The sequence below is a fragment of the Caenorhabditis remanei genome, chromosome IV, assembly GCF_010183535.1.
Source record: "Caenorhabditis remanei strain PX506 chromosome IV, whole genome shotgun sequence".
NCBI lineage: Eukaryota > Metazoa > Nematoda > Chromadorea > Rhabditida > Rhabditidae > Caenorhabditis > Caenorhabditis remanei.
Genome location: NC_071331.1, coordinates 18,356,524 through 18,379,531, shown reverse-complemented (window position 1 = coordinate 18,379,531; position 23,008 = coordinate 18,356,524). Strand labels below are relative to the sequence as shown.

The 23,008-nt window shown below is 41.5% G+C and overlaps 2 protein-coding genes across 2 annotated transcripts; both read right to left on the bottom strand.

The window, feature by feature from the left end:
* Positions 1-3,641: 3,641 nt before the first annotated feature.
* On the bottom strand, positions 3,642-9,154 carry GCK72_015082 (uncharacterized protein; the record flags this gene model as incomplete). The annotated part of the gene is made up of 7 exons (XM_003108446.2): positions 3,642-3,928; positions 4,409-4,580; positions 4,634-5,002; positions 6,675-6,857; positions 7,141-7,242; positions 7,341-7,895; positions 8,990-9,154. The coding sequence occupies 7 exons, from the start codon at positions 9,152-9,154 to the stop codon at positions 3,642-3,644; spliced, it is 1,833 nt and encodes a 610-aa protein (XP_003108494.2).
* An 11,599-nt stretch (positions 9,155-20,753) lies between these two features.
* Positions 20,754-21,562, bottom strand: GCK72_015081 (uncharacterized protein; the record flags this gene model as incomplete). The annotated part of the gene is made up of 4 exons (XM_003088762.2): positions 20,754-20,862; positions 20,920-21,054; positions 21,362-21,453; positions 21,500-21,562. 4 exons carry the CDS (start codon positions 21,560-21,562, stop codon positions 20,754-20,756), a joined length of 399 nt encoding a protein of 132 aa, XP_003088810.1.
* Positions 21,563-23,008: the final 1,446 nt, after the last annotated feature.

Sequence of the window (23,008 nt, the reverse complement as noted above, 5' to 3'; positions counted from 1 at the left end):
AAATCCTTCTTAACGTTAAGCATCCACGTTTTCATTACTTGTTACATAAGAAGTCTCAAATTTGATATTTTTATGCAACGAAACCGAATTCCAAGTTTTCGTCGAATTCTGTAAATGTACTGCTTTTCCACTTTTTTTGTTTTTTTAGGAACTCTTTGTAACTCTGGGTTAGGAAAAAATTGTTTTATGCGGATTCGATCACATTTATTTAGCCGAGGGAACGAACCCTCATCACACAATATTTCAGATTTTTTTCAGATTCTATGTTTCAGATTTTTTCAGATTCAATATTTCAGATTTTTTCAGATTCAATATTTCAGATTTTTTCAGATTCTATATTTCAGATTTTGACCGAGTACGGTCCTGCAAGATTTGAAGACAACAGTATACTTGACGTAACCTTTACCATTCTTAATTTCTGGTTCTTCAGAAATTTTGAAATTGATTTGAAAAAATGATTAGAATTGATGAGAATTCGTCAGAAAATATTGTTTTTTGGAAAGTATATCAGACTTTCAACTACATTAGAGGCTTGTCGCTGGAATAACCTATTTTCTGGGAAAATGATTATGCTCAGCAAGATAGGACAAAAAATATGTAAAATTTTTTATATTCTTTGTTCTCTTTTCATATATCTCATAGGTAAGGTTTCAAACGGGACTCCATTCATTGCTTTTGTTCCGAAGCAATATAACTTTGATAAAGTTTATTGAGAATTAGAAAGATGTACAGTTTTTCTGAAATGGTTTGAACGGATGTGATGGCACTTTGTGTGATGAGACTTCGCAGTAAAGTTCAAATTGGTGTGAGAACGTATTAATCAGAAATTGAAACTTCTCAAACTGTATCATATGGCTAAGCTCCTCCAAGTATGTAATTTCGTTATCGGGATTATTTCTGAACGGAACCAGTCTAAGTTTAATATGATTATGTAGTCATGTTTATTCTAGATTCAATCTCGGCTATTTTCCGCTACAGTAATGCAACACTAACTCATCAGTTATTCCTTTCGACTTTACAGTAGATTTTAATCTTTTGATGAGCGCAACTGTTCCATAAAAGCGAGATGTGCTGCATGCGCTTATTGCTTCTCGTTCCTAATCAGCGATTTGTAAACAGAATAAAAGAAATAACTGATAGTATTTATTTTGAGAAAGTAAAATTTAAAAAAAGTGAAATCAACAACAAAAAAATCTTAGAAACGCCATATGGTGCCCAACAATTGGCAAAACTCTCCAAGTTCCAATTATCTGTAGAAGTCCGGTGACGTCTGAAACACATCCAACGGTCGATGACTCAGACTTATATCAATCACTTCGCAGGTACAAACAGTAGTATCCATAATTCTAACAGCTTTGGCCGTTATCAGTTGAAAATGTACAGCTTTGAGAATATGTAAAACTAACTGTCCCACAAAATAACTTTTTATAGGTCCGAACAGATCAAAAATAAAGCTCTATTTTTGTAGTTGACAACTTATTGTACGGACACTCCCTAGCAAGTTATATATCGACAAAGTATTTTCTCCGCCAAATCGTCCCATTTCAGTGCAAAATAGTGCGGTTTTTGAGCTGTCCCCTTAAAATGATCATAACTCTCTAGGAAGTGTCCGTACAAAAAAGTTGTCAACTACAAAAATGAAACTCTACTTTTGATATGCATAATCCCAACTTAATTTTGTAAAGCAATCAGTGATACCATGGCACTCTCTCAAAGATGGACTTTTTCAACTGAAAACGGCCAAAGTTGTTAGAATTATGGTGATTACTGTACGTTATTTCATCTGCGAAATGCAAAAATCAGTTGAGAGCTGAAACGAATTTGAAAACTTTTGAAATGTTTTGTACATGGACAATACATTGCACACTGAAAATTCCAAACGAAAAGTCAACCAAAATTTGTTGCATGATACTTGTAATAATCAAATGGAGAAAGATGCCAGTTGCAGCAGATCCAGTGAAATACACTATATTCTGGTCAGTTTTGAATATAATCATAATGATTGCCCTGTTGGTTATTCAAATTCAATAACGTCCATTTGGTTATCTGTTTCTGGAAAGTAAAGCGCTTACTTGTGATTGCTTTGATATTCAACAATTTCAATCAACATGTTTCAATTTATAATTCAATGTATTGAAAAAAAGTTAATTGTAATTTATTTTACTGCAAACATTCAATCGTCGAATGTTTGGCTGCAGATGTCTTCTCACACCTTCGAGTTTCGAAGAAAATTTCTGTAACTGTTCCATTTCAAAAGCATGAATTCGAAAATACTATCCGAAAAGTCCAACTGAAAGAGATTCGCGTCTCCTTGAGCTCCTGAAGTAAAAGGATTTTTTAGACACTGATTTGTTGGAAAAGTTGTCCAATCCCACCTCAACTTGCAACCGTGATCTTTTGATGCATTGAAACAAAGTTCCCTTCTTCTTGAAAATCGGATTTTTCAAATCTGCCACCCCATTTTCTGACCCAATTCTCAGGTACATGGGCGCCGATTCACGACGGAAAATGATGCCCACCTGCTTCAATTTGATACATGTTGACAATGACAGTTCATCCATTTTTTCATATAGGTTTGAAATTTGGACAAGAAATTGCAGGTCTAGGAAGAGTGTAGGTTTCTGAGTCATGCATAGTTTTCAGTAGTCCCGCTTAATCATCTCACTTCTTTGGAAGTTTGTTAAATATTTGAGTCTGCTCAGAATTTTGAGCATATTTTTTGTTCATTTTTAATAATCTAATAGAGCAAAAATGGCTAATGCAGAGGATGGTCAAAATCTGTAGAGTTTTTTTTAAAACCCAAAAAAGCTTCCGATCCCCCATATCCTCCCTTAAACGACAAACTAAATCTTCTTTCTTCTTGTCTCCGTCCATATCCATATCGTAGGTCCATTGACAAAACGTGGTCTTCAATGAACCGTGAAATGCATATATATGTACGTCTTCTTTCGTTTTCTTTGGCTCATTTGACCATATCTGGTCTCTCTTCCTCAACGACAAAATGCCGACTATCAATCACTATGCCATATGCCCATTGGTCAGAGAGACACCTTCTGCCAGGAGGATTTTCACACCAGGAATTTGTTAATCCAATAAAATTTGAATAATTTCTGAATTCTGTTTCTGCAAAATGTGCTCCAAAACTGCAACTGATATATTAGAAGAACAATTTATTATTAGCCGATAAAAAATCTAGAAAACGATAAAAAACAAGGAAAATGTTTCTGGTGTTGTCAGTGTTACACGAAAAAACGGATTAGTTGGTCCCAAAGGTGAGAAACACTAGAAATTAATTGCACCATTAATTGTTTTGTTGACTAGGTAAAGAGGAAGTTGATGGGTCAGGGAGGTCACTTCACAGAAATGATTAGGAAAAAGAATACAGGATGAGTGAGAGAAAGCGAATGAAAGCAAGGCACCGGCCAAATGAAACGAGGAAGTTAAGAGAAGTAGTACAAGCGAAGCGAATTGAATTGAAGAAGATATCACGGACAATATGACTATAAAAAGGGGAACAAACTGTACATATCAGGGGGGGAAGCACCAAATGGAAGCTGCAAAGGCAAGAGACTGGCACAGCCAGAGGTTAAGAAAAAGAAGAGAAAACTAATCTATAACCGAAGTGAAATGGATGAAAGAGATCAATTTGGAGGTGGTGTATTCGACGAGGACGGGCTCACTGTCAGACTTCCGTTCAGGGCATCCGAAGGGTCTGATGGTGAGGTGGCTCCAGGCTGCTCCCTGTATGGTTTGCAGTACGAGTAGCGGTGGTTCATGTGTTGACTGTAACTTCCGGAATGCGAGAATCGCTTCAGACATTTGTCGCATTGGAATGGTTTCTCTCCGGAGTGGAGGCGTTTGTGTTCGGTGAGATGGTGCTTGTGTTTGAACGCTTTTTCACAGATGTCGCATTTGTAAGGACGTTGACCTGGAAATATATGAATTTGAAAGTTTGGTTTTGGTACGGGATTCTGTTTTTCCACTAGCCGAAAGTTACAAAGATCCCACAAACTGATTTAACGGTTCTAGTAGGATCCAAACAACAAACACTAGGCTCTGGATTTGATGTAAATATCCTATGATATCTAAATCTACGAGTCTAACCGTAAAACCAGGACACCAGCTGTTAAAATTCCAGGAAAAACAAAATGTATTTATCTATTGGTATACCATATTCTCTCTCAAGGTAATAATCCCGGATAATTTCTATTCTCTTTCAAAAAGCAATGATCTCAAAGATACATACAGCTGTCCCTTCCCGTGTCCTCTCAATTAGATTAACCCCTTCTCTTCTCTCCTAACCCCCCAAACACCCGCCTGTTCTCATCCTTCAATTAATACGATTGCATCACCATGTATCCAAACATGGTGCCCCCCTATTTAATACCCTCTAATTTTAGATACTCACCCGAATGCTCATATTTGTGTCGAGCCAACGAACTTTGCTTCCCGAACACCTTGTCGCATTGATCGCATGAGAAGAGTCCTTCCTCTTCTTTGATTGGTGTCGTTGGGAATTTCAGAAGTTTCGATTCGTTGGAGCAGAGGGATGAGGCGTCGTCTTCAGAGGATTTTTGGTTCTAGAAACAAATATTTGGGTTAGAAACTAAAAAATAGATTTCATGAAACTTACATCTAGGGCCTTTTCCAACGCCGAGAGACTCGCTGAATCCAGTATCGATGGATACGATTGAATGAATGATGGCCAAATCGAAGACGAAGTGCTTGATACAGGGCTCTCCTCGGCTTTCACCGGCTTCTCCTCCTCTTCCTCTTGATTCGTAACAAATCCATTTCCAGCTTGTCTCAATAACTCTTGAATCACTCCACCGGTTTGATCCAAGAACCCGATAAGCTTCTCCGGTGACCATTCTGGTTCGGTATCTTCCGTGGAGAGGGTCAAATCCAGAGGTGTCTCTTTTCCTTCTTTCGTCGTAACACCATCATGATCCATCACTTCGTCAGTTACCGTATTCTCGTTACGTACGGTTGAGGACTCATCCTGTAAAAAAGGAGATTGATGGATTGTATTCTGACTCAGAAGATTTCGTTTTTTTTCTTCTAATTCTTCCTCTCTCCCTCTCTGACTATTTTTTTTCAAGAAGTGGAAAAAAGAAGACGACGGGGGAAAAGACGAGGACAAAGAAGCTCATTAGCAGGTGCCTGCTTCTTCTGCCTTCTCCACCAAAAACACTCGAATTCATTTCATTTCCATTGATGGGTCCCCCCTCTCTCACCTCTCTCTTTTCCTCTACTCATTCCTTTTCTTGTGAAGGCGCCCTCCCCTTTTGAGAGTGTGAGAGCCTCTGGTCAGGAAAGGAGAAGGTAAATTGAATGACACAAATTATGCAAGACAAAAGGGGGAAATTGAACGAAGGGGAGCCCCCTCTGTCTTCTTTCTTTCCGTCTTTTCGTCCCATCTTTTGGCCAGAAGCGACCCCAATATTGGTGTATAGATATATATGTATGCGTGTCACAGGAGAGACGAAAGAATTGGTGATGGAAAAGTGGGAGGAGAAACAAAAAAAAACAAAATGCAATTTCAGAAATTTGTGTTGATGCACTCATGATGGGTGGCGTGTACTTTGACACGCGATGGTTTTCCAGGGAGGGCCCTAATTAAAACAGCCTAGTTACAGTTCTGCTATCAAAAATATGAGCCTGGGACTGAAACAGTCTCACGATATGCTCATGCTAAATATGAGGTTTTTTGAGAAAACCTAGATTTTAAACTAGATACACATCCAAACTAAGATGCTTTCAACTTTATTTTCACAGTACAGTGTCAAAACGTCCGGCCCCTTAACTCCAATTTCTTCAGCTTCATCCCCCTTTATCTTAGACCATATCGGAGCAACATCTTGAGGGGGTGCTCAGGTGGCAACAAGCCATTCTCATTTAGTATCATCCTATTATAGTCATAGAACCTCTTCCTCCTCCTTTCCTCCCATCTTTCTATCTTTTATGAGCGTCGACAGATGCTCTCCTATTCTCCTATTCATATTCGACAATATCTTGCTTTTCCTCCTACTCTCCTTTCCCTCCACTTCTCCCCATCTCCTCACGTATTTAGGTGCCGTCCTAATTGGATCATCCCAAAAGTATCGATAGGGGGACGGGAGGAGGCTCACGTTTCCAAATTGAAGGTGTCTGGATGTTCCAGAGAGCATTCTAGAATTGTATTAATGCTCCCTTTCCGGATGCCCCCTATAATAACCCCTAGGTACGGTACTGTACACACCCATAAATATTCATAAAATTAAAAGAGAGCAGGTGTCGAATTAGGCAAATTTGATGAAGGTCCGAGTGGGGGGAGGCTCCTCATTTACAACCCTCCGCTTCAGTCATCCCAGCAAGACGTGAAATTGATGAATTGATATTTCGAAACGAGGGAGGGCCTCCTGGCTTCCTATCCCCCCAAAATGATTTATGGATCACCTGGGTTTGGCAGGAAGACTACCAAAACAAGATAGGATAATTAGCTGGGCATATCCCTAAGTTACTCTAACTACCTGAACAAGAGGGGTCCCACTATTTGACACCCGTCTGGTCCTCACAATTGATGACCCATAATAACCGGTTACACCTCCCCATCATTCCCCTCCTTAATCCATAATCCAATTTAATGCGCGAAAACATGTGTCGTCTCATTTTTGTGGAGGATAATTACCAACCTGAGAATTGCTCGTCAAACTATTGTTCCCATTCTGAAGACATTGCTGAGCCCAGACGGCCATCAGTTGTGCAGGTGTCTGCCATACTGTAGGCGACGTCGGTGCCACGGCGGACGATCCACGTGGCATACTCGGTAGCCGATTGCTCCGTCGCTCCTTGGCTCGTGTGTTTTGGAACCAGACCTGAAAGTATTTGCGGTAAAACCGGGTGGGATGGGAGAGATGGTGATGTGGAGGAATAACGATGTATTTGAATGGGGCACCTGCGTCCTTCTGGACTTGGTCTGATGGGGAAGAAGTAGAAGAAGAAGAAATGTGATGTATGTACACAGAAAATTTGATGAGCTACTTGATGCACATGTGTTCTTTTTCTGAGCTTCTCTTCCTGAGACACCTTGTGGGAAACTGAGGTTTTCGGCGACGATAAATCTTCTCAGAAACATCATAAAATGAAGATTTCTCTTACCTGAACAACTCGCTTATTCACTCCGATCTGCTCAGCCACGGCGGATAACTCATATTTCGATGGGAACGGGTTTCTTTTGAAATGGTTTTGAAGGATAGCTACCTGAAAAAGTGCAAGGATTAGGACTTTCTAATTAAGAGAATTTTAGTACTTTTCTAATTAAGAGAATTTTAGTACTATAGTTTTTGAAAAAACCTTACCTGTGAATCGTTCAAAAAACTTCTGGACCTCAACGGCCTCCAATCAGGCGACGCCTTTCCATCGGATCCACTTCCTCCGTTATTCATCATTAAATCATTTCCATTCTGCTCAGGCGTTGGTGACAGTGACATCGATACAGCTGGCGTCACTGATTCCTCAGGTACAGAATTCTGAGTGTCTTCTGATTTCACCGATTCCTCTTCTATCTTCACAGACACTTCTGGCTCATCCACCACTTCGATTTTAGGCTCAGGACTCGATGGCTCTTGTACAGAAGACGGTGGTGACGTGGCAGTAGGGGAGGATCCGTTGTCGAGGGTTTGGAGGAGGTTGGCTTGAAGAAGACTCATATAAGCATTCTCCATATTATTGGTGTTGGGCAGAAATGAGACTTGAGGCGTTTGCAATTGTAGCATAATATTTCGATACATCATTAATTGATATGGATTGAAGGGAGTGACCATCGACGGGGACGCTGATTGAACACACTTCTTACTGCTCATATGAGATGAATACGATCCGGAGTGGGAGAATCGTTTATGACACTGTTGGCACTGAAAAAGAAGAAATATTGAGAATGGAACAATTTATCAAAGAGGCGGTGTGTGTGTGGGAAGCCGAAGTCGGGTGGGCTCTTTTTGAAGGTGGCCCCATTGGGAGCGATAAATCTAAGAAGGCAGTGGATCACGTACTAACTATTCGCCAAGGTTTGTTTATTGCACCCAAAGGTGCTTTTGGTAGGAAGTCCTAATAGAGCGAGGAGCAAGAAGAAGAGCCAATGGCTGCAAAGGGGTGGGGGCCAGGAGAGGGGAGCAGGTGAGCCGGAAACTAGAGATAGGGGGCGGAGCTCAGGTGAGCACGCACGCGACCAATGGGGGAGGAGGGAGGTGAGAAGACTTTATATGGTAGCTTTGAAATTGAGAGTTACAGATAAGGGATCAGAGTGATTGGGTTCGAATTTTGGAGGTGTAGGGGTAAGTTTAACGAGTAAAAGACTCATTGACCTGAAATCAGAGCTTAAAAAATAAAGGGAAACTATTTTCTTGAGAAACTGGTTAATTCCAAGTTTAAAAATGTCTTAGGTCCTAAAATTTTGATGGCAACTTTTCTAATACTCTAGACTACCAAAATTTAAAAATAATAGCCAAAGATTCAACAAAAAAATCAAAAACCTAGTACCTCAGAATTCGGGTCCCTTATTCTCGGTTCCTCTAACCCCACCACACCTCCGTTGAGCCTTTGAGCACCTTGAAAGTGGATGGCTCTTCTCGAAGAAAACTTTACTCTTCTTTTCGCTTTTTCTTTCTCGCCGCTAGCACACGGACGCAAAAGGAGAGGGGGAGGGGACGAGGAATTAATGAATGCCTTACGGGCATCTATACTTTTTTCCTTTCTTTTTCACACCTAGGCTCCATGGAATACTCCCTCATGAAACCACTACTTTTTCTCTTTGTTTCAATTTCTATCATCATTAAGAAAAGAGAGAAAGAGAGGAAACGGGTTGCCGCGAAAACATTACGAGAGGTGCACAGGTATATGTCAGGTCTTTTGACATCATGTCCAGAGGGACATTGATAAATTGGTTAGCTGGGAGAGCAACAGGTGACTACGTGGCTAGTGGGAATGGGGGCTCCCGGGGTGAACTTACCTCGAATGGTTTCTCTCCTGAATGAATTCGAATGTGTTCCTTCAGATGATGCTTGAATTTGAACGCCTTCGTGCACTCGGGACACTTGAATTTTCGGAGTGCCTCGTCGGATGGAATGGATAGACTTGTTGGTGTTGATGGTAGAGCTTCGGCTATATCCACCATCCTTACCTGAAATGATTATAGAGGTTATCCGATGAGCGAAAAACGAGAAAATTAAGGGAAAATGTTCCAAGGGAGCTACAAAACTCTTGAGAGAAGAAAGAAGAGAATAATTTAATGAGTGGATAAGAAGCACTCAGGAAAAATGAACAAAAGGAGGGGAGAAAAAAGGGAAAAAAGAGAAGAGGAGCTGTGAGGAAGAGCACCTTGATGAGTTGGCAAGATATGGAAGTTTTTACTTTTTTGCACAATGAGGCCGGGGGAGGAGTGAAGATGAGCATCCCAATAATGGGCGAGTCTTGAAAGGGAAAAGATGGAAAAAAAGAAGAAGAAGGCGTACGGAAAAAGGAGAAAAGGGACGAAAGGTGCCAAATGAAGGGAAGATGCACACCTAGCGGGGGAGCGGTGCCTCTTGCCGCAGGGGTCCTTCTCCGCCACCAGACGACGTGAGAGAGAGTCTCTTCTCTTGAAGAATGTGTGCAGTCTCGCACATAACAAGAGAAGAGAAGAAGCGCACATGAACCTCTGGAGAAGAGGGAAGGGGAGGATGGCTCATCTGTGAGTGTCTTTCTCTCCTCTGTTTCCCCCGGCTGGCTTCACTACACCTGCCACAGGGATGGTGCAAAGAATGCCCCGCCCACTTTTTGATGGGTTCGGGAGGGTGGGCTTACCTTACTGTAGTTGGGGCCGTAGAATGAAGAAGAAGAAGAGGGGCGACTACGACAGATGATGCGCCTTCTGGCATTCTCAGGTCTCCGCCCACTTCCACCCTTTTGGGACGTGATCAGATACCACCGAGCAAGGAAATGGGCGGAGTCAGGGGGAAAGGAGGAGTTTCGAAATTTGAAGGAGGAGTGGTTTTGCGGGAAATCGAAGAGTATGGATTTCGAAGAGTTAGAGAATTTCAGAGAATCAGAATTTCAGAATATGGGTGTCCAGGTACGCTTGGAATGTTTGAGGCCAGCTGGTATAAGTTGTGGGAAAAGAGATTTTAGGAAGTTAACGTTGGAATAGGGGTTGGGTGACCCAGTTCGGGCAGAATTAGGTCTGGAGAACTTCCACGAAACTGTGAATTGAAATTTGAAAAAGTAGACTTTCTTGTATTTTTTTTACTAAATTGAGAACTGGCTTACTACGAGATGTCTCGTTTTTGAACAACCCTGAACACCGTTTGTCGCTATGGGTCTAGAATGAATCAGTCCTTAAAAAAAGATTTTATGCCCTAAAATATTCTGAACCCAAAAGTCTATCCTAGCCGTGTGAAGTTTAGGTACCTATGTCCTAGGTTTGCTCCTTCCTCTCCACTCCATCCAGATTTCTAAACCATCACCATGTGCTTCTGCTCAAGGATCCACCACACATCACATCTGTTCTCAATTTCAGAACACACAAGCTCACACACTCTACTCCACTCCACACCAACACTTATTAAATTTAATGTCGTCGTCGTCGGCTCTTTTAATTATTTAGGTGTTTTCGGCAAGTTTTCCTACCCACCCCGGGACGGATCCGCCTGAATGAGGTGTACGAGGGAAAAAATTGAGGAGAGGGAAGGGAGCACACATTTTGAATTCTTTTCTGCTTCTCACGGATGATGATGATGATGATGAAGAGTAGAAGTAGATATACATGGAAGAAGAAATGAAAAACAAGTGGATGGAGAAATAGATTCCAACAAATTCTATGGATAGGAGGATATATGTGTGTTTTAGGGGGGTTGTATGGGGTGGTATCAAAGTGATAACGAGTAATTAGACCAGTGAAAGTAATATGTATGGACGGTAGAAGGAGAACAGAATCTTCTCATTTATTTTCTCTCTCTCTCTCGAGAAAAAGAGAAGATTGACTAAGGCCTTTTTCCAAAAGACATACACGTTTATCTCCTCTACCGTATAGTAATCTCCATAGCGAGTAAACCTGAAAGACAGGATTTGGAAATGAACTGTTTTCGATACAAGCGAGAGACTCTTTCGACGATAGACTATGTTAATTGACGAGACTTGCAGACAACGGACGAAATGAACGCTGGGCGGCGAGATATAAAGATACGGTTGCGCATTTCCGTGAAAACGACACAAAAACTATTCGTCTTCGAGAGTTTTTGGAAGGAAACTTGTTAGTTTGTGTCTGCGTCTCTCCGTCTCGCACACTATTTCGTCGGGATGGGGGAGAATCTCGACACAACTGGGTTGCCTGTCTATGGATGTTAGAAAGTCAACGGTTTTCCCTTTTGGCTAACCAAACGGCTACCTAATCAGATATTTCTCCATGTGTCTCCTTGTTTCGAAGTTAGCCGGATTCTCTCTTTTGTTTGAATTGTTTGGGAGGGGGAGAACATATTTAGCTAGATTTTGATCTACAGTGAGTACGGTAGTTGCCAAAGGGTCAAAAGCATGAAAATTAAGAGTTTCTGGAGAAATTTCGTAGGAAGCCACTTTCAAAAATTCACTATTTTTTCAACGGAAGAGTTGAAAATGGCAGGGAAATTGAGTAGCTATAACTTCCTAAGGTGAGTTCGTACATAAAAGCAATCAACTACAAAAATGAAAATCTAGGTTTGGTCTACAATTACAGCCGAAATCGTAATGGTACAACTTTGGACACCATGGCACACTGGACATTTTCAAAAGATAATGAACAATTTAGAAGCGTGATCCCTGGCCCTCTCTAACACTTTCATAAATTAGAGATAATTTTTCAATACTTAAAAAAAATTGCCCAATGATCCCCGCAAACCCATTTCCCTCCCCAACTACAGTACCCCCTATGATGCACACCTTCCACTCCGTACCAGGAGAGTCATGACTCCTACCCTCTGCTCCCCCCTACTAACACATCATTTTCCATGAGTCAGGTCAATTAGAAACAATGATTGATATACACAAAAGTGTGTGTAATGTTGAAAAAAGGTTGTGTCAAAAAATTTTTTGGTAGAGGGAGACACGACACGCTCCGTACTTCTCAAGCAAATAATGACAAAAGGGCGAAGAAGACATCTGTCACCTTTTGGGGCCACCACCTGGAAATGGATAGGAGAAAACGGATAAGGAAGAAGGAGAAAGTGTTGATATGATTGATTGGAACTTTTTCGTTTTCCACCTAGTTCCCATACCAATTACCTATTAATGGACATGAAGATACGAGACAAGGGAAAGTTGGAGATGGAGAGGAGGGGGGGAAGGAAGATAGGAGAGGAGGAAATTAAAGGAAAGGGTCAGAATTGAAATTCAACTCGTACTTTTTGTATTAGAAGGTGTCCTAGGTCTAGCAAATGTAAAAACTGGAAAGTTAGGCCATTGAATGCATCGTGTTGAAGGGGGTGGAGCTCTTCTTCTCCTGCTCCTTTTCTCTCCTGTCTGACTACCATTCGGAAATAGAGATAGGGGAGTCTCTCTCTTCCAGAAACAACATCATCACCGGTGTCTTTTCTTTTGCTTGTCGTCAGTATTGGCATGAATTCCAAATGTGATACTTTGAGCGGGAGAGAAAGAAAACGAGATGTGCTCATCTGGAGCCACGAAAAAAGAAGGGGAGAGGAGAGGACCTGGAAGGGCACGATAATTGGATGATGCTCTGGTTCTGGAAATGGGGAAGAGGACAGGTAGATCAAATTATTGGTGCATCACGCTAACGAACTGGGAGCACGTACTTTCGAAGAGCTTCTAGATTTTGGGGGGCTTAGGTTCAAAAAGAAATGAGCCCTCCATCGCACCATCCCATTTCGGGAGCATTACAAGGAGAAATGAGAAGAAGTCAGGAGTCGGAAAGGAGAGAAAAGAAGGGGCACCGCCAAAAATTTACGACGTTTTGAATGGAAATGTGGAAGGTTTGTGTATGCACCGTCCTCTATGTCTACATACGTAATGGAACTCATTTCCTCTTATGAGCTCTCTCTCTCCCGAGCCCTGGACTCACATTTTTAGAAGCGCGGGGGTCACCACTCCCCTATCTCTTACAGAAAAAAATGGAAAGGATGAAGAAAGAAAGCAGGTCTCTCACCGGGAGGAGAGGTGCGGAAAATCTTTGATGGAAAAGCTTGGAGGTGCTCGATCTACATTTTCCGGGTTACGGTAGCTCGGGGGGGGGGGGGGGGCACACGTTACAGGGGACATTGTGTTAAAGAGCTCAAAATGACTACTCGTTGCAATTTTCAACAAAATAAGTCGAAGCTGAAGACATGAGAGTTTCAAATGTGTTTTCAAAACTTCTCCAGTACAGAAATGAACAGATATACACACCATCCAATTCGGGTACCTGGAAATCATTAGAGTCCAGTACTGAAGCTCTTTTTTGAGAAAAAGAACATTTGAAAACAGCATATGAATTTTCTGACTTCACCAAATTCAGATTTCTCCAGTAATTTTGACTGTAGTCCGAGAGGAACGTATGTTTGAAACTGTTGTAACTCGGCTCATTGTAGCACTTACAAAATCTTAGAATCAGATTCAGAACCCTCACATCTTCAGCTTCCATTCATGTAACTTTTCTTTCCTAACTCTCATTTCACCGATACTGTCTAATTTTCCCCCTAAATGTGGCTCATTCCAACACCTCGAAAACCAACTCCTCTCCTTCCTCTATTGTTTTTTGTCTTCAATCATTTTCTCCTTCTTGTCCACCTGACTCTCCTCCTTTTTTCATATCTCATTTATTTGAACTGCGGTTTTGAAAGAGAGGAGCGGCGACGACGACAGCTTTGGCACCTGTTCGGCAGTTTTGTCATTTCGAATCAAAACGTGAGAAGATAAAGAAAATGACGATGATGATGCAGCTGTTCCAGTGGGGGATCCTTTCCAATATATGTGGTATAGAATACACATAAAAATTGACTACGTTTTTTATTCGGGGGGATTCTGAATAGAAGGGTGTCATCTTTTTCCGGAAGGAGAGGGGGGGAGGACAATTGGATTAATTAGGGAAAAACTGTCACCTGGGGTTCAGGGGGAGTGAGACCTAATTGAGATAGCCCCATGACTCACCCAAACACTCTTGTCATACAATTATGATCAATTAGAAAAGTGAAGGAGGGGAAGGAGCTCATCGAGTAGAATGAGTGAGAGACCTGCTGCTGACAGCCACCTCCCTCTGGTCATAATACCAACCGTCTGTTACAATGTATCGTCTTACCTACTTAGGAGAGAGCATCTTTCCTGGATGATGGTGGAAAAGAGGAAAGGATGGACCAACGGAAATTAGGTGAAATTTTCTCCTACTCTGGAGAAGATGCGCCGTTTTCCTTCTTTCTCCTTCTTCTACTACTCTATTTGAAAACTGAAATTCGATAGTCACCGAAAACGAGGACGGACTGCCCACCTCTTCTTTTCTTTTCTCCCCTTCTTAGAGGGATTTCCAATCATCATCTTATTTTTCAGAATAGGGGAACCTTTTGATGGGAAAGAAGATGAAGACGTGAGCAAAATCTGGGAGGAATGTGTATATGAAGGTTTCAGGGAAATGGACTGGAGGTAGTGCGAAGTGGGTTACGGTAGCCTGGGCGAGGTTACGGTAGGTGCGAAAAACTTGGCGTGTGAACCCTGACATTTTCAGAATTAGGGAACCGCCAGCAAAATGAATTCGTAGTTCATATTTCTGGATTTCTTTCCAGCCCGGTTACTGTAGGACGTTTACAATTTCGGAACATAAAATCTCAAACATTTTGGCCTAGAAATCCCAGGCCACGATGGTCTAGGTCACGTAGAGAGTGTAGAGAAACTAGATAGTCTCGCTTCTTTGGAATCTCTCATTTTCGCATTATCTCTCTGCCTTCTGACCAAATTTCAGTTGCAAACTTCCAGATTCACCGGCAGATGTTTCCCTCACCGTAACCAATTGAACAGAAGCCATCCCATCTTCTTGTCCCAATTAGAGAAACAAGAACAAGTGTACAAGTGAAGGGGTTCAGTAAGTGGTGCTAAGGCAGGTGGTGCCCTAGTTTGTAACAGTAGTGGATAAGTACTGTAGGTACAGAGATTAGGAGGGGTCCCTTTGGAAAAGACATTGTTGTATTGCATAACAAGTTATTCCTCTTTTCGGGTTTCCCGTTGACACCATCTTGAAAATTGCTCATCTTCTTTCGTCTTATTCTCAAGATTGTTTATTAAAGAGAATGGAAGATGCCGGTGAAGGAGAGAGAGAGTGAGGAAGAGGGAAGAAGGAGCTCTCTTCTCATCGTTTATACAATCGCTAATACCTTGACAGAATACGAATAAACAATAGGGGAGAGAAGACAGAAGGCAGGGTGGGCGAAATGTCTTAAAGTAGTCTGGGAGCTCCACATACGGGGAGAAAACGAAAGGAAAGGGAGCATCCATAATGCGATAAAGGGCAGTGTCTTCTGTCTTGGCATGGAGCAAAATGCGATTTGATAGGAGTAGGAGAGAGGGGGGTCCGTAGAGGTGTAACGTGTCATGAAATGCAATCAGAAAAGAATGTGCACACACATTCTTTCTCATTTTGTTTCTTGTCTTCTTCGCTACGCTTCTGTCAACACAGTGGAGACCTTCTGAATTGCCAATTCAGATGAGAGGAGCACCTACGACGAAGAACAAATTTCGTCCGGTCACACCATCCTGGTGAAGGAGGCAAAACGGAGAGGGAAAAACGAAATAGAAGACAAAGAAGAGATGCAATTTTGAGCAGCCCACACGGGCACCCTGGAATTTGTCAAGAATCATTCCAAAAGACACAGAGATTAGTATCGGAGAGGGAGGAGGGACGGCGGACGTGTCTTTGATTGGCGCCCATTCCTCTCTTTCGCGGTAAGCCTAGGTGAGAGGAGCCGAGAAAAGGAAGGGGGGGACATCATCTGAAGACACACACACACACACACGTCTTCTTTTCGAATTCATAATACTATGAATCATAGAATGACTATAGAATGAAATGGAGACAACCGAGTGGAGGAATAACAGAAGATAGACAGGAGAGTTTGGTGCGTTTCGCAAGGATTACGAAACTGTCAGTTTTCTGAAGCAAGAGAAGTTTCAAGAAGTTCGAAAGTGGTCCCCAGAGGGTACGAATGTCCTTTTAATCCGGTTAGGAGAATCAAGAAATTGGGACAAGAGGTGAGTTTAAATAACTGAGCGGTCAGCTGACTTATAGCTGTTTTCCCAACAAATTCAGTCATTGATTTTCTGTTTAAGCCACCAAAAACCGGATCGGAAAACAAAAAAAAAAGAACTGTAGCTCGATGATCACGGGACACCGGTCGCTTATCGAAAAAAGAGATGAATCAGAGGAAAGGTTCCGTTAGAGGATTGCATGAAAAAGAGGCGGAGCTAGGATGGACAGGCTGAAGCCGTTGAATTAGGGAAAGCAGGATTGATGATCTTAATACATTTTCAATTTTTGCATATGTTTAATAAAATCATTATGGGGACTTTCAAAACTATACTATTTGAAATGGTTTGAAGACTGGAACTAGACATTTCGAAAGCAGAAAATTGGGAAACATGTGTTTTCTTAATACTTTTTTTATACTTACGTTAGCCGGGCTTTCAAATTTTTAGCTGTTTTCACAGACTACTAAAAAAGTCTGCATCGAAAAAATCAAGTTCTGAATTATATACCCTGGATAATATACAGTACTGCAGACTATCTAAAAACAAGCGTATTTTCCCAGTGAACTAGTCATGAAAAACAAGAAAAGGTCCACTAATTCAATTTGCGCCGCCCGTCACTCAGAAATCTATTTCTTGTTCTCGCCTCGTGTTACTGTAATCCAAAAGGCACCTATGGAGACACCAACGAGAAAACAAGAGACAGACGGTGTGCCATCCCTCAATCGCTTATCTCCACGAAATCTTCAATGAGGCTTCCCGTCTCGAAAACTACAAATCAATCAAACAATGATCCAGCCAGCTGGACATAAAGTCATCTGGCAAAACGGAGAGAGGGACCCCTGAAGAGGTGCCTTGAGTTGTTGTGGTGGAAGGAAAGCCTCTTTGATCCTACTGGCAACATTCTGTTTGATTGTGATGCTAATTTTTATTTCGTCGGCGGCCCGCAGATCTTGTGCCGTGGAGCAAGGAGCAAAAAGGACTTCTCGCTCCAAAAGGACCTTTTTGGGAGGGCTCATTGAAAAGGCTTGATGAGCCGAGAAACGGGGGGAGAAGAGAACAATTAACGAGAGAGCGGAACGAAATCTTTCGCTATCTTTATCCTATCTGGAGCAGAATAAGGAGACAGACGTACATAATGTGGCGTGATGAACAAATTGCCTCATCTTTCGTCCTCGGTGGTCCTGATTCCTCGTCATGACCAAAATTAAGCGTCACATGGGTTGTGGCTCCTTAATGATGATGCTTCTCCTCTCCATCCATATCAGATTTTGGTACGACCTTTGCCGTCTCGTTAGAGGCTCCCGTGGGACTTTCTTGGTTTGGATGTGGAAGGTGCAAATTGGTGAAGATCAAATTTATATACGACACACGCACACAACTCTTGGTGGATGATGATGGCGTATACGCAATTGTATTACGTTTTTCGTTTATATGGTGGTGTGCGTCGTAGAAGTCATGGGTTTCAGAAGAAAAATATGAAGTGTTTGGGTGAAGGGATTGAGAATGGGAACTCAAGTCTGGTGGTTTCAAAACTTCATTGCCCATCTAAATCTCGTACAGTACCGCTCAAAGTATATTAAGTTTGGATTTTTTAAGTTGAAAAGGTCCAACTTTGAGAGTGTGTCACAGTAATACTGATTGTCCCATCAAGTAGGTTTTTAATATATCGTACAGATCAAAAGTAGAGCTCCATTTTTGTAGTTGACAACTTTTTTGCACGGACACTCTCTAGAGAGTTATTATCATTTTTCGACAACTGCTAAACTTCCTGAACATGTTTTCCCCGTTAAAATTTCTTCCCGGTGTTTTAAATCTAATATTGCCAAACTAAATCTTACTAAATATCTTACCCTCAATACCCATACCATCTAATTCTGTGACCCGGTCTAATTTAAATCTCACTCAACTCCTCTTCTGAATGTAACGTGTCAGTGACTTGTTCCTTCGTTTCAATAAAATAAATAAAATAAAACTGCTTGAGGACAAAAATCGCACTATCTTGCACTGAAATTGGTCAATTTAATGGAGAAATTACTTTGTCGATATGTAACTTGCTAGAGAGTGTCCGTACAAAAAAGTTGTCAACTACAAAAAAGGAGTTCTATTCTTGGTCTGTTCGATCGCATAAAAAGTTATTTTGTGGGACAGTTAGTTTTACTATGACACACTCTCAAATTTGGGCGTTTTCAACTGAAAGCGGTACTGTACATTTTCTAAAACGGGCGATACTTTGGAAACTAGAACTACCGTAACCTGCCTCTATGGCCCCCGCTAAGTGCTTTTACGCCTTCCATTTACTCCAGATCTTTCAAAACATAAACAGTTTACAATAACACTCTCTCACCACCTTCCCCACATCTGATCCATCTCCTTCTGTTCAATTACACAACCAGCCATATTCCTTATAACCATTCCTTATAACCTGAGAAAACAAATCCAATCACTAATATGACGTGTATATGATCGGAAAGGTGTCGATCACACCTAGTTACGCAACACGTGCAATCTGATGCTCCGGGAGTATCGGTAGACTAGGATTAGGGAGAGGTAAAGGTCACCAGGTGGGAATGATACTTTTTTGGAAGGGCGTCATTGCCAGGTGCACGGTAGGAATGAATCTAGACTGTGCTCTCAGGAGAATCAGGGACTTGGCGCCCAACTCTCTACAGTACCCTTTGTTCTAGTAACCCCAGGTGCCCGGTGGTTCCATCCATCTCATTTTTTGATGAAGATAAATAAACCATCGGAATCGGGGGGACCGGTGTGCGAAATGTGTTTTGAGGTACGCCGGTGTGTATGACCTTCTGGCACACACACATTTTCGCAACATCTTATTCTCCGCAACATCTGGTTTGACACGACAAAAGACGGTGTGCTCATCTCTCTCTCTCGGCGCCAGATGCCAGAGTGGCGAAGAAGAACCACACAGGAGGACACACCACTAGTTTATCGCCTCTAAACACCTTTATTGCGCGCATCTTTTCTCTTATTTTCCACCGTCTGGTGATGGGGAGGGGACGAGATGGGACAGAAGGATGTTCAATTAAGAGAATAGGCACTAAATTGGTTTGGCGGGACGGGGGGAAAATTTCGGAGGGATTTCGAAAAATTAAGGGATGGAGTGAAATGAAAGTGGCGACATTTTGGAAAATGAGCAAGGAGGTGGGAGAGAAGTGGTACGGTAGCACTTGCAAGATTTCCGTTTTTCCGGATGTCCAAATACCGTAATATTTTAAACTTAAAGCCAACCTTTTGGTAACCGAGCCGACATAGGTAAAACAAAAAAGCAAGACTATAAAATTCTACTACTTTTCAATTTTCATGTTCAGTCGTGAAACGTCCCGGTTCTGAAATATCCGAGACGTTTTAGATCTAATATAATGATGATCATTATATTCAAATAGTTTTTGAGTCGAAATTCGTTGGAAAACTTATAAATAATATTTTCAGATTTCTCGAGGAATTAGACAAATCTATCTAGTTTTCCGCGTTTTGAAAAATTGTGACTTAAAATTTTCAAACTAAAAACTCAGGAGGTGCCTTTAAACAGGTTCTCCTTCAGTAATTTACAGTTCCCATAGAAAAATCTGTCCCAGAAATGTACTTTAACCGCTCTAAAACCAACAAAAAAGTCTAATGAACAGGTGTCCAACATTTTCATTTCACTTTTTTCCCCTCATCACAATTCGATACTTTCTCTCTTTAAACAGGTGTGAATCATCTGTCATTCGGAAGGGGTCAACTCTTTCCAGAAGAACCTTGAACCTTTTTGTTTTATTTCACAACACAAGTACTTCTCCCAAAACATCTGTCACTTCGGAAACCACCTTGAAAGGATACCGACATGGTAATCCCGAAAAGAAGCTCTTGACTTTCGCGCTATTGTATACGACCTTGGAGGGAACCTAATCTCACAGGTGTCTTGTTGCGTAAATGAGAAGAAGGGGGAATACAGTGATTCCGATGAGAGAGGGGGCATCTGTCTTGTACTGTCAAAGAAGAAGGTTCAAAGGTGCGTCGGGGATGGTCAAAAGAAGAAGACAATTCCATGAATATTTAAGGAAGATCTCTCGTCTGCATATTTTACTCTTTTAGGAAGAGACAAAGGGAAGATCAGGAAGATTGATGGAACGGTGAAAGGTACTCAAGACACCTCTTGACAGGACGGGGTCAGATTTCTTGGCTTCCTTTTTTGCGGTACACTTAGGATGCTTCTTTTCACCCTTTAATCATGTGCTAATCTCATCACCAGAGTGCTCCTGCTCCACCACTTCTGACACACATCTGCCGCCTTCTCCTTAAGAAATGTAATATTGTGCCTATCCTTTACCGCACATGTGCCGCCCGGGGAGAGAGGGGGCAGGTGCAAAACGGATTACTGTCTCCTCTAAAGTATCTGTCGGCAAACAAGAAGGCAAGAATCAACATTTTTATGCGTGACCGAATACACGGAAAGGCATGGAGAAGAAAAAACTGGGGACTGACAAGGAAGAGGAAAATGAAAAAAGAAGAGGGAGATAGAGCTTCGTCAAATTCGCTTCTCAACGTCTCTTTCTTGGAATTGTTGCCATTTTGGGTACTTGGTCCTCGTAGAGTTTTCCGAAGACTGGGTCCTCGACTGTGTAGTCGTTCTCGATTGGGAGAAGTAGTCTGAAAGTCGGGTTGGGTTAGACCTGAACTACCGTAATCCCCTCTATCCTAACTTACTCCAGTTTTCCATCCAACGGTTTCTCCTTATTGATTGGCTTTCCAGTCTCGTCATCCTCGAAGAACAAATGAACCAAATAGGCCAAGCCGAAGATGATGAGCCACAAAATGAGAAACGGTAGAGACTGCTTCAGCCTGCAATTGGCTACCATTAAGGACAATCTGGTTGCATGTTTAGACAAGGGGTTACCTAATGATAAACAATTGTACAGATGTGTCTTCTTAGAGAAAACGGAAATACGATAGGAAGAAAAGGTTAGAGGGAGAATCTAATTGCAATCTGAGACCTATAAGTGGATTAGCAGCAATATGCTCAAAAGGAGTGATGCACTATTACACAATTCGTTCTCACGTTTTTGAATAGAAATTCTCGAAGAGCTGAGGGGAATCTAGGTTTGAAGCTTTACATTTACTGAATTTGGGTGATCCTTCTGAAACCTACACCTGACTGAAAGAGACATCGTTCTGGCAGCACGCAATGATACCACGTCGAGTACAGCACGAGGATCCTGGGTTGCACAGAAAGACGTTTGGCTGAAAAGAGCGCTCTACTGATAACCGCTACCTAAATTTGACCTACCTGATACTTTGGCAAGGTGCTGTTAATAATGCAGACGGCGGATTCCTCTTGGTCGGTTGACATCTTCAAAATGAAAGTTTGAAGTGAAAAAGGGAGAGCCGTGAGGGCATGGAGGAGCCGTGCGGGATTCAACATCCATGGAGATTCGGAATGTTGCTAGGTGATTGCAATGAATGTCTTCTTCTTTTTTGTTCTTTTTAGTCTTTTACAACAAGCCCCTGTTTCAAGGAATGGAGCCTACGGTAGATTTAAAACCTGCTCTACGGACCATTCCCATTTTCACCAACCAATCGATCTTCAATAATTTATTAATGAGTTTACCGATATGCATCAATCTATCACAGACAAAAGGGGTCCTCCTTGTCTTCTTCTCAGCTCCTTCTTCCCACTACACGCAACAACAATATCAGGAGGACAGATGTATCTAACATGTTCAAATTTGCATATTTAGAATGCATACGAATGTGTTATTGCACTTCTTCACGGGGCTTCAGGAATCGGAAAGTCAGCGCAGGAGGGATCACGGCTCTAGAGTTGCCTGTAGGGTATAACTTCATTAGGGCAATAGTCTGACCTGTCAATTGTTTATGTCTTATAGCAGATGACCCGAACACGTTCTGTTACCTGTACATGTAACCCGACACCTTCTTAACCTCCCCTCTCAGGCAAATTCTCAGTTGCTACCGGATCTTTTGCTATGGCTCAAAATGCTATTTTAGCTCAGTTGCTATTGTCTGCTCAGTTGCTATTTTAAAGGAGGACTGAAGTCATATTTTTTTATTTCAGATTCTGATACTTCAAAAAATTCTGAGCAACTTTCATCATTGGAGCATATGCTAAAAATCGTTCTAAACACCCTAAATTCACGTTTTCCCGGCTCAAAAGGAGCCTAGGTGGAAGAGTTTTCCCACGCGAATTTTCGCCCCGGTGTAGTCCTCTCGGACAAAACTATTTCTTTTTATCTCTCGATTTCTCATTTTCTTGCTTTTTTAAACAAATTTTCGTGTTTTTTCTTATTTTTTTACGATATAAATTGAATAAAACACGAAATTTTGTTGAAAAAATCAAGAAAACAAAAAATCGAGAAATAAAAAGAAATAATTTTGTCCGAGAGGACTACACAGGGGCAAAAATTCGCATGGGAAAACTCTTCCATCTAGGCTCCTTTTGAGCCGGGAAAACGTGAATTTAGGGTGTTTAGAGCGATTTTTAGCATATGCTCCAATGGTGAAAGTTGTTCAGAATTTTTTGAAGTATCAGAATCTGAAATAAAAAAATATGACTTCAGTCCTCCTTTAAGTGTCTCAGTTGCTATTTTAGAATTTCGCTGTGAGATCAGTTGCTATAGCGAGTCTCAGTTGCTATATTGTGGCTCAATTGCTATGGCCGGGCTCAATTGCTTTATTTCTATCAGTTGCTTGCAAAAACAAAGAAGAGAGAAAGATGTATTTATTTTTATGAAATTTTAAAGTTTTAGAATACATTAACCACTTTAATATAACTTGAAAA